Source organism: Desmodus rotundus, chromosome 1 (genome assembly GCF_022682495.2).
Source record: "Desmodus rotundus isolate HL8 chromosome 1, HLdesRot8A.1, whole genome shotgun sequence".
NCBI lineage: Eukaryota > Metazoa > Chordata > Mammalia > Chiroptera > Phyllostomidae > Desmodus > Desmodus rotundus.
The window spans coordinates 50950414-50963209 of record NC_071387.1 but is presented as its reverse complement, the minus strand read 5'-3'; the positions used below and the strand labels follow the sequence as shown (position 1 = coordinate 50963209).

The following is a 12796-nucleotide window of genomic DNA, read 5'->3' as shown; positions in this document are numbered from 1 at the left end:
AAAAAACCCAAATCACTCCAAGAACAAAAAGCCAGTATGAGGATTAAAGACAAATAAACCAGAGGCAGGTTTGGATCGTAGATCAAGCTTCCTGGCAAACAGGTGCCTCCCCCCAAGGTGGGATCCCCTCAGTGAAGAAACAGGGTGACCAGAGAGCCAGGAGCTCACTGCTGGGCCACAGGAGGGCATTTCCTGGTGGGGACAAACCTCCCAGACAGCACGTGGAGACTTTGCAATGTGGGCACTCCCCAAGAGCAGCATACTGGAAGCTGACTGCTTAGAAACATGCTCCACAAGTTTCTAAAGTATAAAAGAACTGTGCCAGAGATGCAGCTTTGGCGTCCCTGGGTCTGTCAAGTACAAGAAGGTTGGGTGAAAATACAACGTTGTTAAACCTCCTTCTCCCTACCACCAATTCCCTTCTACCATCATACCACGGACGCTGGATTTAAAAGGTAGGATCAGTGGTTGACTGATAGATAGATAGATAGACAGACAGACAGATGGATATAGATATTAGTATCTATCTATCTACATATATCAATATCTATATATTAGCTAACGTCAGTTTGGGTTGCTGATGAAGTTATGCTTAGGGAAATGTTAATTTTAATGTGTTTTATGTAAGAAAAAAGTAAGTCATTTATTTTAAAATTTATTAAATGATTATTCTGTGCAAGGAACCATGCAAGGAGCTATAGCAGATGGACAGCTAGGTGTGCAGGAAACGTGGCTCCCTTCAGAAGCCTGCAGTCAGAGAGGAGACATAAGCCACGCACATGTGCACACGCACCAAGAAACGGCTCAAGTGCCGGTGCCACGTGTGTGACATTGTACTGGCCCGAGTTTCTCTCAGGGAGAGCACTGCAGTGGTTTGGAGAAATGCTTTCACGTGCCACCTGGAATACCTTGGGCCATGCAAGGCCCCACGTCACCCTAAAGGGTTTCGTAGAACAGCAGCAACACCCAGAGATAGAAGGAAAACGGGAAGAGCCTTTGAGAAAATAGGCAGAAGATAGAGAGGGGAAGTGAGGAAATGATTAGGAACCGTAATTGGTGGCTAGGAGGAGCTGCTTTCCTGCCACATGCCGCCAAGCCCTCCAGACCTTTAGGAAAGTCAACTAAATGCCAGGAACATTTGGACAGTGGGTGGTGGTGAATTCTTTTTTTAAATGAAAATTGGCAAAGGGGCTGAATTTTGCATCTCTGTTAATCCCAGATAAAACAGAAGCAGAAACTGGCAGCAGAAGGGACTAGAAATTCACTAAAATTGTGGGAAATGAATTATACTTTGCTAGACTGTGAAATTGGAGGGGTTGTGTACTAAACCAGGCTTACGGGGCTTTCCAGGAAGCAGCAGGAAGGCCTCAGCTACGTGAGAGCTAAGTAACTATTAATGATACAAAAACTTGTCAAGGAGCAAGAAGACAGAAAGCTTACTTATGGACAGAGTGGTCCAGGAAGGCTTGGAGTTTCAATTTGGTTTGTGAGAAATGGAAAGGATCCTGCCAGGCAGAAGGAACTTCATGAGACAAAAACCCAGAGGGAGACAGAGCAAGGCACCTTCTGGGATCTACAGCAGCCCAGGGGAGGCAGAAGGGCATAAAATTCACAGACGGAAGCAGGGGAGATAGGTTTGTGAAGACAGTGATGAAAAGGTGTTGGATGACAGCAGAAATCAACATGCCATTAGGTTATGTATGAATGGCCCAGAGAAGGCACTGCCCAGACATAGACGGGGAAAAGTTTATTAGAATATGCCAGGAACTGTCATCTATACTGGGGAGACCAAGTCAGGTGGTAACCACTTGGCACCTCATGAAAGTAGCATGGTCTTGGGACAAGACGTGACCTGACAACGGCCAGAGCTGTGGTTGTCCAAGGATGCTCCCGGGGCCCCTGGGTGTCCACAGACCTTCTCAGGAGAACAAGGTCACATGATTTTCACAATAACTTTAGGGCATTATTTACCTTTTATAGTGGGCTGACACATGCACTGATGATGCAAAAGCAAAAGGGGGTAAAAACTGCTGGCTCTTTAGCTCAAAATCACGGCAGCAGTGGTAGCAGTCATTGATCTGGGTTGGCCAAAAAGTTCCTATGGGTTTTTTTCCTAGTGCTTAGTTGTCTTTCACTTCATTCAAAACAATCCTGTTAGATCGTATTGTGGCATCTGTCATATCAGCGGACATTTAAAAAAAATTTATGAAAATTGGTGAATTTTTATGCAGCCATTTTAGTATTGAAGATGAAAGAAATACACAACACTTTAACATATTATGTTAGTATTTCAAGAAAGGTAAAAATGCAACTGAAACACAAGAAAAGATTTGTGCAGTGTATGGAAAAGGTGCTGTGATTGATCGAATGTGTCAAAAATGGTTTGTGAAGTTTCTTGGTACTGTTGATATTGTAGCCAAATCATTCTTTGCCGTGGGGCTGACTTATGCATTGGAAGATGTTGAGCAGCACCCCTGGCCTCTCCCCACTAGAAGCCCATAGTGGGAAATGGCTGACATACTCAAAATATCCAATCAACAAAGTTATTGGTAAAAATGAAAAACATATCTTTTACTTTGCGGAAAAAACCATACGGACTTTCTGGGCAACCCAATATGCTTCACCTCGCAGGCCACGGCAGCAAATACTGTGTCTGGTTTCAAGAGTATAGAGAACCTAAGTCCAAAAAGTTTGAGAACTATTAGCCTAAAGCATGTACTTCCTAAACTATATTCTAAAAGACATCAGATTTACAAGATCTTAATAGATGATATATAAAAACAAGGTTGGGTAAAGAAATTTGGGAAGTAGAAAATTACAGTTATCTTGTTGCGGGACACAGATATGCAGGTATGGATCACACACCTCTACCTGTAGGGTCACGGATGTGCTGATGCATGCCGTGGGTCACCGAGAGGGGTCGCTGTCAGGGTGCCCAGGTGGCTGGCTTGCTCTGGGTGGTCCTGAATTATGCCCATTATCAATAGGCCTCTATTCACTCTCATTCGCATCCAAGTTTGAAACAATAAATTACACGGCAATCCTAGTTACAGCTGATCGTATTCCCCATAGTTATTTGACCATGGGACCTATTTTTCTTTCTTTCTGAGGTACATCTCTTGGGACAAATGTTCCAGGGAACACACTTTTGGAACCACTATAAAGTGGGAGGAGAGAGGACGCAGCAGGTGACCTCACCCACAGAGGTCACATCATTGTAATGGTTCCAGCTTAGTTTTCATCAAAGCACAGATGTTCACCACTTTATCAACACTTTTAAAAAAGCATAAAAGGTGACTCCTTGGTGGCTGAATCCATAGTATTAAACTATAGCCACCACTGAAGTTTCTGAAGAAATACTTCATTTGCTTCCAGGTTAGACGTATGTTCCCTAGACTCATCAAATGTGGCTGGGTTTTCCATTTGGAAGTGACCCACAATGAAACAGTTCCAAATATTAAGCCAGGATTTCTTAAAACACAATCCATCCTAAAATCATAAAAGAGAGAGCCGATATGCCCCAACAAAGACGGTAAAACAGAAGTGCTCTAAAAGCATAATTGCAGGCACAGTGTCAGTACTCCAAGCACCGTAACCTAAACTGCCTCACCATCATTAAACCTCTTAAGCAATCAACACATGCAAGACACACCCCAGGCAAAAACAGGCAGAAGAGTGTGGCTTGCCAAGGAAACACAAACCGCAGCCATTACCTGATAGTGCTTCAGGGTCCCGTTAATGAGGAGGGCTGACTGCTTCTCCACCCTCTCGGAGATGGCGTGAGCCACTGTGTAGTAGGACTGGGAGCCTCGGGCACTGCACTGCATGCTGTATTCATCATCCACGTCTTGCTTGGCTGTCCTGAGACAGAGGAAGTGGAGAGTCAAGCACAGGACTTTTGGTGCACGTGTTTTTATTTCGTTCCATTCAAAACAAAAGTGAATGGAAGGCCTAACACAGCTGCGGTAGGTGTGGTTTATTTGTCACCTACCATCCATTTGCCTGGCAGTTAAAGTACATTGTCTGTAACCCTCACAGAAACTAAGGCAGGCAGACAGTATTACTTTCATCCCCAGTTTAGGCATGTGGAGAACTTCGGGCTTGGAGAGGTTGGTTAATTTGCCTGTCACATAAAAGAGGAGACAGAATCCGAACGCAGGCCCACTGGACCTCAAATGACTGACACGCACATGGACCGTGTCTGCAGATTAACCCTTGGCCTGTGAAGCCGTATTAGGCACTTGGGATGCAAAGATAAATCCTATTCACAGGACACTGTCTAAAGCTGGAGGACAGGTGAGAGAGGGCCAAAGTCAACGTAAAAGACAGGAAAGACAGAAGGTAGTCTTCCGTTTTCCATGCCAGGTTAAGGAACTAGTATTTTATTCTAGAGGCAATGAGGAGTCACTGAGGGGTTCTTACACCCTTCAGGGGAGGGGGGCCAACTGATAAAACAGAGGTTCCTAAAGTGGGGCATACAGCCCTGTAATAAAAGGAGAAAGGATTAGAATGTCTATCTGGTTTTTTCTTTTAAATTTCATCACTTTATGATGTTCTGGTTTGCGTATTGTTTCACAGCAATTGCCTCTGATACAGAGGCACACGTGCAAAGAGCTGTGTAGACCACTGACGCAGAGGACGGACGGGGGGGGCAGCACACAGCTGGGCGTGCAGATGCGGGAAGGAGGAGAGGGTTCCCAGGACGCTGGATTGTTTCCGGGCAGGAGTTGGTGGCAGACTGGCTTGGCAACGAGGACAGAGGAGGGAATGGTGTTTCTCACTTGGGGTTCTGGGTGAGTGTGGATGCCACTGAGGGAGGGAGGAAGGGCAGCAAAGCCGCCAGCTAGCGGGGCAGGTGCGATCAGCTTAGTCTGGGACAGAGTGCGAGTGACAGAAGAGTCCAGGAGTGATCCTGAGCAGGAGAAGGGGGCTCAGGAGGGAGAAGAGGACAGAGCGCAGGAGAGGAACAGCCTCAAGCCCTGGGGCCTGGCGGCCAGGAGCTCAGTGGTGACTCCTGATGGCAGTGTTTCGATCAGGGAAGGAAGCCAGGCTTCTTCCTCAAAATGTTCAAAAAGAGAATTCATAAAGCCTAATGTATGTCCTGAGATGCATCTGCAAGGAAGACAATGCTCGGGAGATACACACTCAATGATCTGCTTAGCATCCTTCTCGGAAACTTCTTCACTGTTTGGATCCAGAAGTATTTTCTCTTCGGTTTCCTGACGACTGGACTCTTCTTCCTCATCCTGGGGAAGAAGCAAAGATAGAGGGAGGATTCCATTTTCACAAGGGAATCTCTATGACTGGCACTTTCCGAAAAGACTAAATAGTGTTGAGCTTCACAAATGAAGTAAATAAAATTAAGGAAGTAGATTTCACACCTACCTAAACCAGGCAATACACAACCATTCCTTTGCTGTTTAAATCATTAAATGAGAGAATGAAAGGAACCTTCTGAGGAGCCTCTGGAACCTTTGCTCCCAAGAAGAAGATGTCAAAATCATGCCAGAAAGAGGGACATGTCTCATTGGTTGGTTACCAAAGAGTCCTGTAGACCACAAATCTCTCACTTACTTAGCAATATTCTATACCCTTCTCTCCAAAGAGACACCTCTGTATTGTCCTACTCATAAGAATGTCCTCGCTGATAAGGCCAGTGGGTTTTGACGGGCCCACAGGTGTTCGCAGCAGGGAACTGGAGCTGGTAGACTCATGGCTTTCTGTGGTGCTTCACGCCGTACGTCCCTGAATACTTAGATGAAAACTATCAATAACCTGGCAAAGGGCGCATTCACTGGGGTTCATTCATTACCTCCCCACCTCTCCACTGCGTACGAAGTTTTGCGGAAGTGTTCGAAAGCTTCACTAAACATTCATTATGATCATTACTAACCCCTGATGTTGGAGGCTAAATCTCTCCAGATAATCCAGCAGAATTTCCTTTAAAAGTAGATTTAAAAATACAGTGATTTTCCATAATTCTTGAGTGAAAAAAATACGCAGTGACACAATATTAATGCTGAACCTCAAGCCTGTGATGGCAGGTCATTGAGATACAGGGGGTAAAATGAGGAATTGGCGCAGCTCCTTCATTTCCAGGTGAGAAATAAAGCGCCGAGAGGGGCAGGACCTGTCATGAGTGGGCAGCAGACCCCAGATGAGGTCCCGGTCTCTGGGCCCACAGTCAGGTTCCTTCTATTCCTGCCCTTCTAGAGCTGCCTGCAGCTGTCAGTCTCGGGCTGGCGTGTGCAGGTTCAGTGGCCTACTTTATCTTGTCTCTGTCCCTCCCTGGCTCTCTTAATGAGAGGATTCTTCCAATGATCCATTCATCCAAGTAAATGAAAATCATTTTTATTTTTATCTATTTCGTTTTGATTTTAGAGAGAGAGGGAGGGAGGGAGGGAGTGAGGGAGAGAGAGAGAGAAAGAGAAACATTGATTGTTGTTCTACTTATTCATGCATTCACTGGTTGCTTCTTGCCTGTGCCCTGACCAGGGATTGAACCAGCAACCTTGGTGTATCAGGATGACCCTCTAACCAACCGTGCTAACCATCTAGGGCTGAAAAACATTTTTAAAATGTATTTTGTAAGCTTCAACTATTTCAGAGAAAGAGCAGCCTATGGAAAAAAAATAGTATGGCTCTAAAAATATTTGCTTTTTACTAGTATGCTTTTTAAAGAATGTAACTTTTATTGTTCCTTTTCACAAGAGTCCATGGTAGAGTAAGTCAGAAAACATGGGCCCACACAATGGAAGGAAATGACAATTGCCTTAAAATCCCAGTAAGCGATGACCAGTGAGGCTGCTGCCGGGTCGACCGCATTGGCGCCGGGACACTCCTGGCACCGAGGTTCCTCCATAGAGGCGAAATCAGATTCACGGACTACAATACTGAGAGCGGAGATAAAGGGGCCAGAAATATTCTTTCAATCCTTCTATTTGTAATTATTAAGCATTTCATAGTTGATCTAAAAATTCCTTTACTATTTCATAATTTCTATTAAAAGCCCGCAAGATTACCATTTTAGGGTCTAGATATATTGAGTATCATTTCCAAGAGACTGAAAAATGTGCTTCTCTCGTTGGTAACGAGCATATCCAAGGAATTCAAACAAGAATCTCATTTATTTAAAGGGAAACCCAGAGGAATAATGAACTCATGAAACCAAGCCCATGCTGTCCTTCTTGTCTAAGGTCCCAGGCTTTCCAGACGTTTTTAGGCAGCGAGCCCTCCGAGAGAACCTCCGGGAGGCATGGGACTGGCTTTCCCAAAGTGATCGATCGTTAGTTCTCCCCAAAAGGCCGTTCCACCGCTTCCAGTTGAATGCCAGTTTCTCTTTCTTGCTTCCAAATAAATTCAGAACTCGCCAAAGCTCCGTTGCCTGGGAGCCCCGAAGGTCACTGCACGGCGAGGTATGCCCCATCAGAGCTTTGGCAAACCCTCACCCCAGTCATCACCCAAAGGTCAACATGGGAAGGAGACGTGACGGAAGGACGCAGGCGCCTCCCTCATAAACCTTCAAACCAATAAACCCCAAACAGAGAGGCGTACATACCTCCTCTTCATAATCAGAATCACTCTCTTCGCTATCCGATCTGGGGGCAACTTCGTACCTGCAGGAAAGGGAGTGGGGAAGGCGAGGGGGCTTAGTTCTTTGAATCATAAAACAGTATATACAATACAAGCATGACTCAACTAGCATGTTCAGTGTGCAAGTGACGCATGCAGGTAACAATTTTAGTCACTTCAGCAAAGGTTGTGTCGTTTGGGGTCCAAGGTTTTACAAAGACCACAACAACCTAAAAAGCCCAAGAGCACCAATAATTCTGCTTTAGTGCCGTACCCAGGATTCATTTCCAACCAGGCGTCCAGCTGACTTGCTTTGGGTGCTTCTGGTCCAAATAGGACCTTGCCGGTTTCTGTGTGAGTGACTTTGACAGGAAGGTCACTCATCTGACTGCTCTCATCTATGGGCTAAAAAGGAGAAGAGGAAAAAAAACCACATCACCACTTGGTGTTAAGAAATTCTCCCAATTCTGTGCTGGACATGTCTCAGCCTTTTGGCTGCCAGCACCTGAAACCTTTTTCTGTGAGTGGAAATTTCACCAGCACAAGACCTCAGCTCCCCCAAATGAATGCACTCAATAAGGCTCTGAATTAGGAGCTAGAGGCCCACGGTGGTAGGGTCAGCAGCAGCAGAGCCGGTGCAGCGGTACTGGCCGGGCCAAGCTCCTGCCTGCTGCCAGTGTCAGCCACGCCCTCACCGCTCAGTTGTATGTACAGTATCAGATGTAGCCTCAAGTCTGTTTCTCCAGGCTTCCTGGAGATCTGATGAATTACCTAATATCCTATGAATACATTCCCTTCTTACTCAAATCAGGCAGACCCAATTTTTGTCATTCGCAACTAAGAACCTCAACTCCCAAATATCCCCCAGATAACGACTATTGCAAACTCATGGTTTTGGAGAGGACAGGAAAAGAAAAAAGTATGTAACTTGTATCATCTCATTACTGGTCAGTTTGACTTCTGCAGAACCTGTGTCCTTCATCCGAAACTAAACCACCAGGTAATGGACTAACCACTGGAACCTGTGAGTGTGACAAAGCCAAATGCTCCCCTCAGTAGAAAGCCGCAGAACAGACCAACACTGAGCTGAAGTTCATTATTAGACGCTCAGTGAAAAATGGATTGCTCAGAAAATTAAGAGAATAAATGAAATTGCAGGGACTGTGTTTAACCTACTTCAGAGAATAAACTGTTTTAAAAGGCCCGGAGACGGAGTAACCCTATGCAAATGAGTGCTACTGAGGAGAGGGCGACCGTATTTCTAGGAGCGGACCCCCAAGTAAGATGTTTGTTCGAAATGCTTGATTTGTGAGTCATTCAAGTTCTCTATCTCCTTAGAAGTAATAAAATCCAATGTTTAGGCTATTCATTAATTCCAATATTTTTCTAAATTATTCTTACTTGGAGTTAAATAAAAATGATAGGGAAAACAGAATACTGTAGGTTATTGTCTATAGTTACTAGAAAATGAACACGCTCCTAAACTGGTTCTTTCCCCTTCTCCCTTAACGAAGTGCTGTCAAAATAAGGAAGAATATATTAGCATTATCCACAAAAATAACCTTTGGAAAAATGAAAGGCTTCCTTTACACTACGCTTTTGTTTTCTTTTACATGTGCTAAAGCGGTGGTTGAGAACGCCATTCCCTAGCATGCCAAGACGACGCTTCTTCCTCATTAATGTAAAAGGCCACCTGTGTTCATGTGATAAAGAAGGAAATGTACCATTCGCTACCATCTCCCAAGGAAAAATCACACTCCGTGATCTTGAACTATTGTAATACGGCTTATTCCATTGTTTTAGACGTCACGCCTCAGAGGAGATTGGGATTCACTGTGGCTGGAATGAAAACTTTGGCAGAAGCACTGAATGAGCACAGCAGAGTACTGTAATAGGAAAACTATTTCAAAATAAACCGAGCAAGGCGTCCACTTTACCAACTTCAGCAAACCGAACACACGTGCTAAGATTTAGAGGGAAAAATCACAGGCCCCAAATCAGCAGGTAATTTTCCCAAGAGGCAGTAAGAGATGAGAGCTCTCAAACTAGCATGTTAAATCTCTTCCCTGTGCTGGCCAATGCCGGACTGGTGTGAGAAGTGCTTAGGTCAGGCTGGGCCTGTACAAACAGTGTGTCTGGTGCTCTAACACACAGTGTTCTCCCCTCACAGAAGCCCACTGGGAGCTTCTCACACATCAGACATCCACCCCGGTCCTGTCTTTCCTTGTGACCGACTGTAGTGGTTAAGCGACGTTTATTGTTCCAGAGGTTTCTGCACAGACTTGTGGTTCCTACCTTCCCTCCTCATCCAGGCAGTGTGCATTCACAATGCATCTCAAATGCACGGTGATTCAGGACTAGGAAGAGGCAGCCCTCCACCCACCCGGAACCTCCAAGCAGGCTTATCTGACTCTGAGAGAGGAGAAGGCAGCTTAAAACAGGCTCCTTCCCACCCTGCTCTGGGAGGATGCCTCCTCATGTGGATCACTGGCAGAGAATGAGTTTTCAGAAGAAAAAAAAATGATAAATGAGTAATTGTATTCTCATGATTCAGGAGAATATTGGAAATACTAGAAAATAAAATTTAGAAATATGTGATGAGTTGACAAATAGAAGCTGCGTTCTATATAAATAGAAGCCTATAGAAGCTGTACAAAAATAAGTTAACCAAATAGATACATTGTTTAGCTTATGGAGCTTTATAATTTCAAATTATTAATAAATTAAGGAAAATGGGTCATAGTTTATGCTTCTGTATCATTTATTGGGCAAATGCAATTATAGAATCACTTAAGATTTTTACACAGTCTATGTATTCCTAAACATATGCGTATATGTGCACAGAAAATTCTGGAATGATACACAAGAAACACATTAGCAGTTGACTGGAAGTCTGAAAAGGAAGTAGATTACTTTTTGGTATATCCCTTTTATATTATGCTAATGTACCGCTCTTCTGACTTAAAGATGAACAGCTGAGTAAAAGTAAAATTCACATACACGACAATGACATGCAAGGTATGGCAGGGACTCGCTGAGCAGACACCGGACAAACGCATGCAGATCTCTTACCTCTCCATCCGGTCCCAGGGCAGACTCCCCGCCCTCTGCATTCTCTTCAGCCTTCTGTAAAACGACAACGTGTCACGTTAGGTATCAACCAAGCAGGTGGGTACAGAAGGATTTCATTGTAACTCTGGGGCATGTAACAGCATTTCATTACTACTCGCCTTCATCTAACAAAACTTAAGTGTTCATGCCTTTTACTTTTACTTGTTTTCACTACAAGAAAGTGTGTATTTTGTTAGCAGCTTGCAGAGAGTTACTGCAGGCCAGCTGCGATTCAAGGCCAGCACACCAGAGATTTGTGGATTGTCTTCTCGGATCCAAAGGGCTTAAGACATTGGCAGCACCGACGGGGAGAGGTCCGGACCCACAGAGTTCTCACATTTGGCACCAGGAAGACAAATCCTGATGCGATCAGCAAAACTTCCCTATTCCCTATTCCCTTAGCAAGTCTGCTAAAAATGTCCATTGAGAATAAACTCTCAACTGCTCTTCAGTCATAAAAACACAAAATGACATAAAACTCTGTGAGTTCTCAGAATGTTTTTCATTCTACCTAAAGGGCTTCATAATATAACGTATTTCCACAGTGGGTATATGTGGAAATTTGAGGCAGATACTGTGGTCTCATGGAAAATTCTGTCATCTACTGTTTCTTAAATAGTCCAATATCTTAGTCCATCAACCTCTATGAGACTCAAAGACAGCCTAAATGGAAAGCTAAGACTCTGTCACATTCTGTACACATCAAAGTGAGTCTCATCTGTAATACACACAAAATAGTCTACAATTTCTTACATTTGTAACGACTTCTTTGACAAGTGAAATCTTTAACATCACCTTTACAGAATCCTTATTTTAAAGTCATTACTGGAAAGCTATACTACTTCAGGGCAGAATAATGAGAAGAAAAAAAAAAACTTTAGTCATTTGCTGTATCAAGACATTTAAGAAAATGAGCTTTCCTCCCCTGGGCCCTTTAGTTAATTAAAAATATATACAATGATACAGAATCAATATTAACTTCACTCTGTTTACTTAAGGCATTGATTATATACACACTTATGCTTTCTATGAAAATAACTCAATTGTCTCTTGACAAAACAGCTTTTATAGAAAATGTGTAATGTTTAAAATACAGCCTTTTGTCCATACTGAAGAAATGCAGTTTCCATAAATGTTTGAAAATTCTGAAGTTCTCTTCTAATTTTCTTACAAAAATAGATGTATGTGTGTATGCCAAAGCACAAGGCACAGCAGATAGGAAACAAAATGCTCCCTCCGGTTGTGATTTTACAAGAATTTAAGTTTCTATTTATGCCACCCCAAAGTGAAAATGTTTACGAGCTCAAAAGAAATGACCAGCAGCAAAAACACCAGGCCCTTTGTCTGGGTTAGAAATGCAGAGAGAACAATGGCAGGGAGCCTCGGAGAAGAAGCTGCCCCTGCGACCAGCCCCTGAAGTTTCCATTCCGGGAATTCCCAGGCACTGTACTCAAGCAACTGTTTTTAATTAATGGGAGAAAGTCAATTAATCCTACCATTCTTTCCATACACATCAGAAATAAGCCACTAATTTGGCCAACAAAGAAAATCAAATCAGACAATTTCCAGTAACCAGTTGGTGGAACTGGATCACCATTTCAATGAATAGCACCTTAAAAAGCTTGAAGGACCATAAATAATGAAATCAAAGCTATTCTGAAGGATACTTTCCTATGAATATGCTATAGACTGGCAAGTGTGTTATCTAGAAACTGCCTCATCATCAGGCCCCTCCATTACTTAAAGTCCCCTAAACTGACTTTTCTGCTAGGTATCAAATGTGAGAAGCAAAGTAATATTAGATTTAAGAAACTTGGTTCTGGAATTATTCAATAGATGACGCTCATTTGAGCCCCAGCCAGGTCCCCAAGGGCAGGAGACCTTCACTTGTGTGGTCTTGAGCAGCTCTTCCGTGCCTCGGTTCCCCTTTTTGTAAATTAGGGGCGGTAACAGTTCCTACCCCCACGCAGGGCTGTGGCAGGACTGGATCACAATTTCCACATATACGATCCGACGTCACATATAATAGACACTGAGAGCTTCAATCTCCACGTGGAAAAGAGTCAGCAACGGTCCAAGGGCTACCCTTGAGTGTCTGTATAAGTCCGCTACA

The 12796-nt window shown here is 43.8% G+C and overlaps 1 protein-coding gene across 7 annotated transcripts in view; it reads right to left on the bottom strand.

Annotated features, from left to right (window-relative positions):
- Positions 1-12796, bottom strand: part of SMARCA2 (SWI/SNF related BAF chromatin remodeling complex subunit ATPase 2) — a 158373-nt gene that overhangs the window by 96438 nt on the left and 49139 nt on the right. For all 7 annotated transcript variants that reach the window (XM_053924100.2, XM_071221521.1, XM_071221523.1 and 4 more), the window contains exons 10-14: positions 10645-10698; positions 7847-7977; positions 7559-7616; positions 5146-5246; positions 3714-3861 (exon numbers count right to left, since the gene is read on the bottom strand). In XM_053924100.2, coding sequence (XP_053780075.1) covers positions 3714-3861; positions 5146-5246; positions 7559-7616; positions 7847-7977; positions 10645-10698 — 492 coding nt within the window. The remainder of the gene's footprint in view (positions 1-3713; positions 3862-5145; positions 5247-7558; positions 7617-7846; positions 7978-10644; positions 10699-12796) is intronic.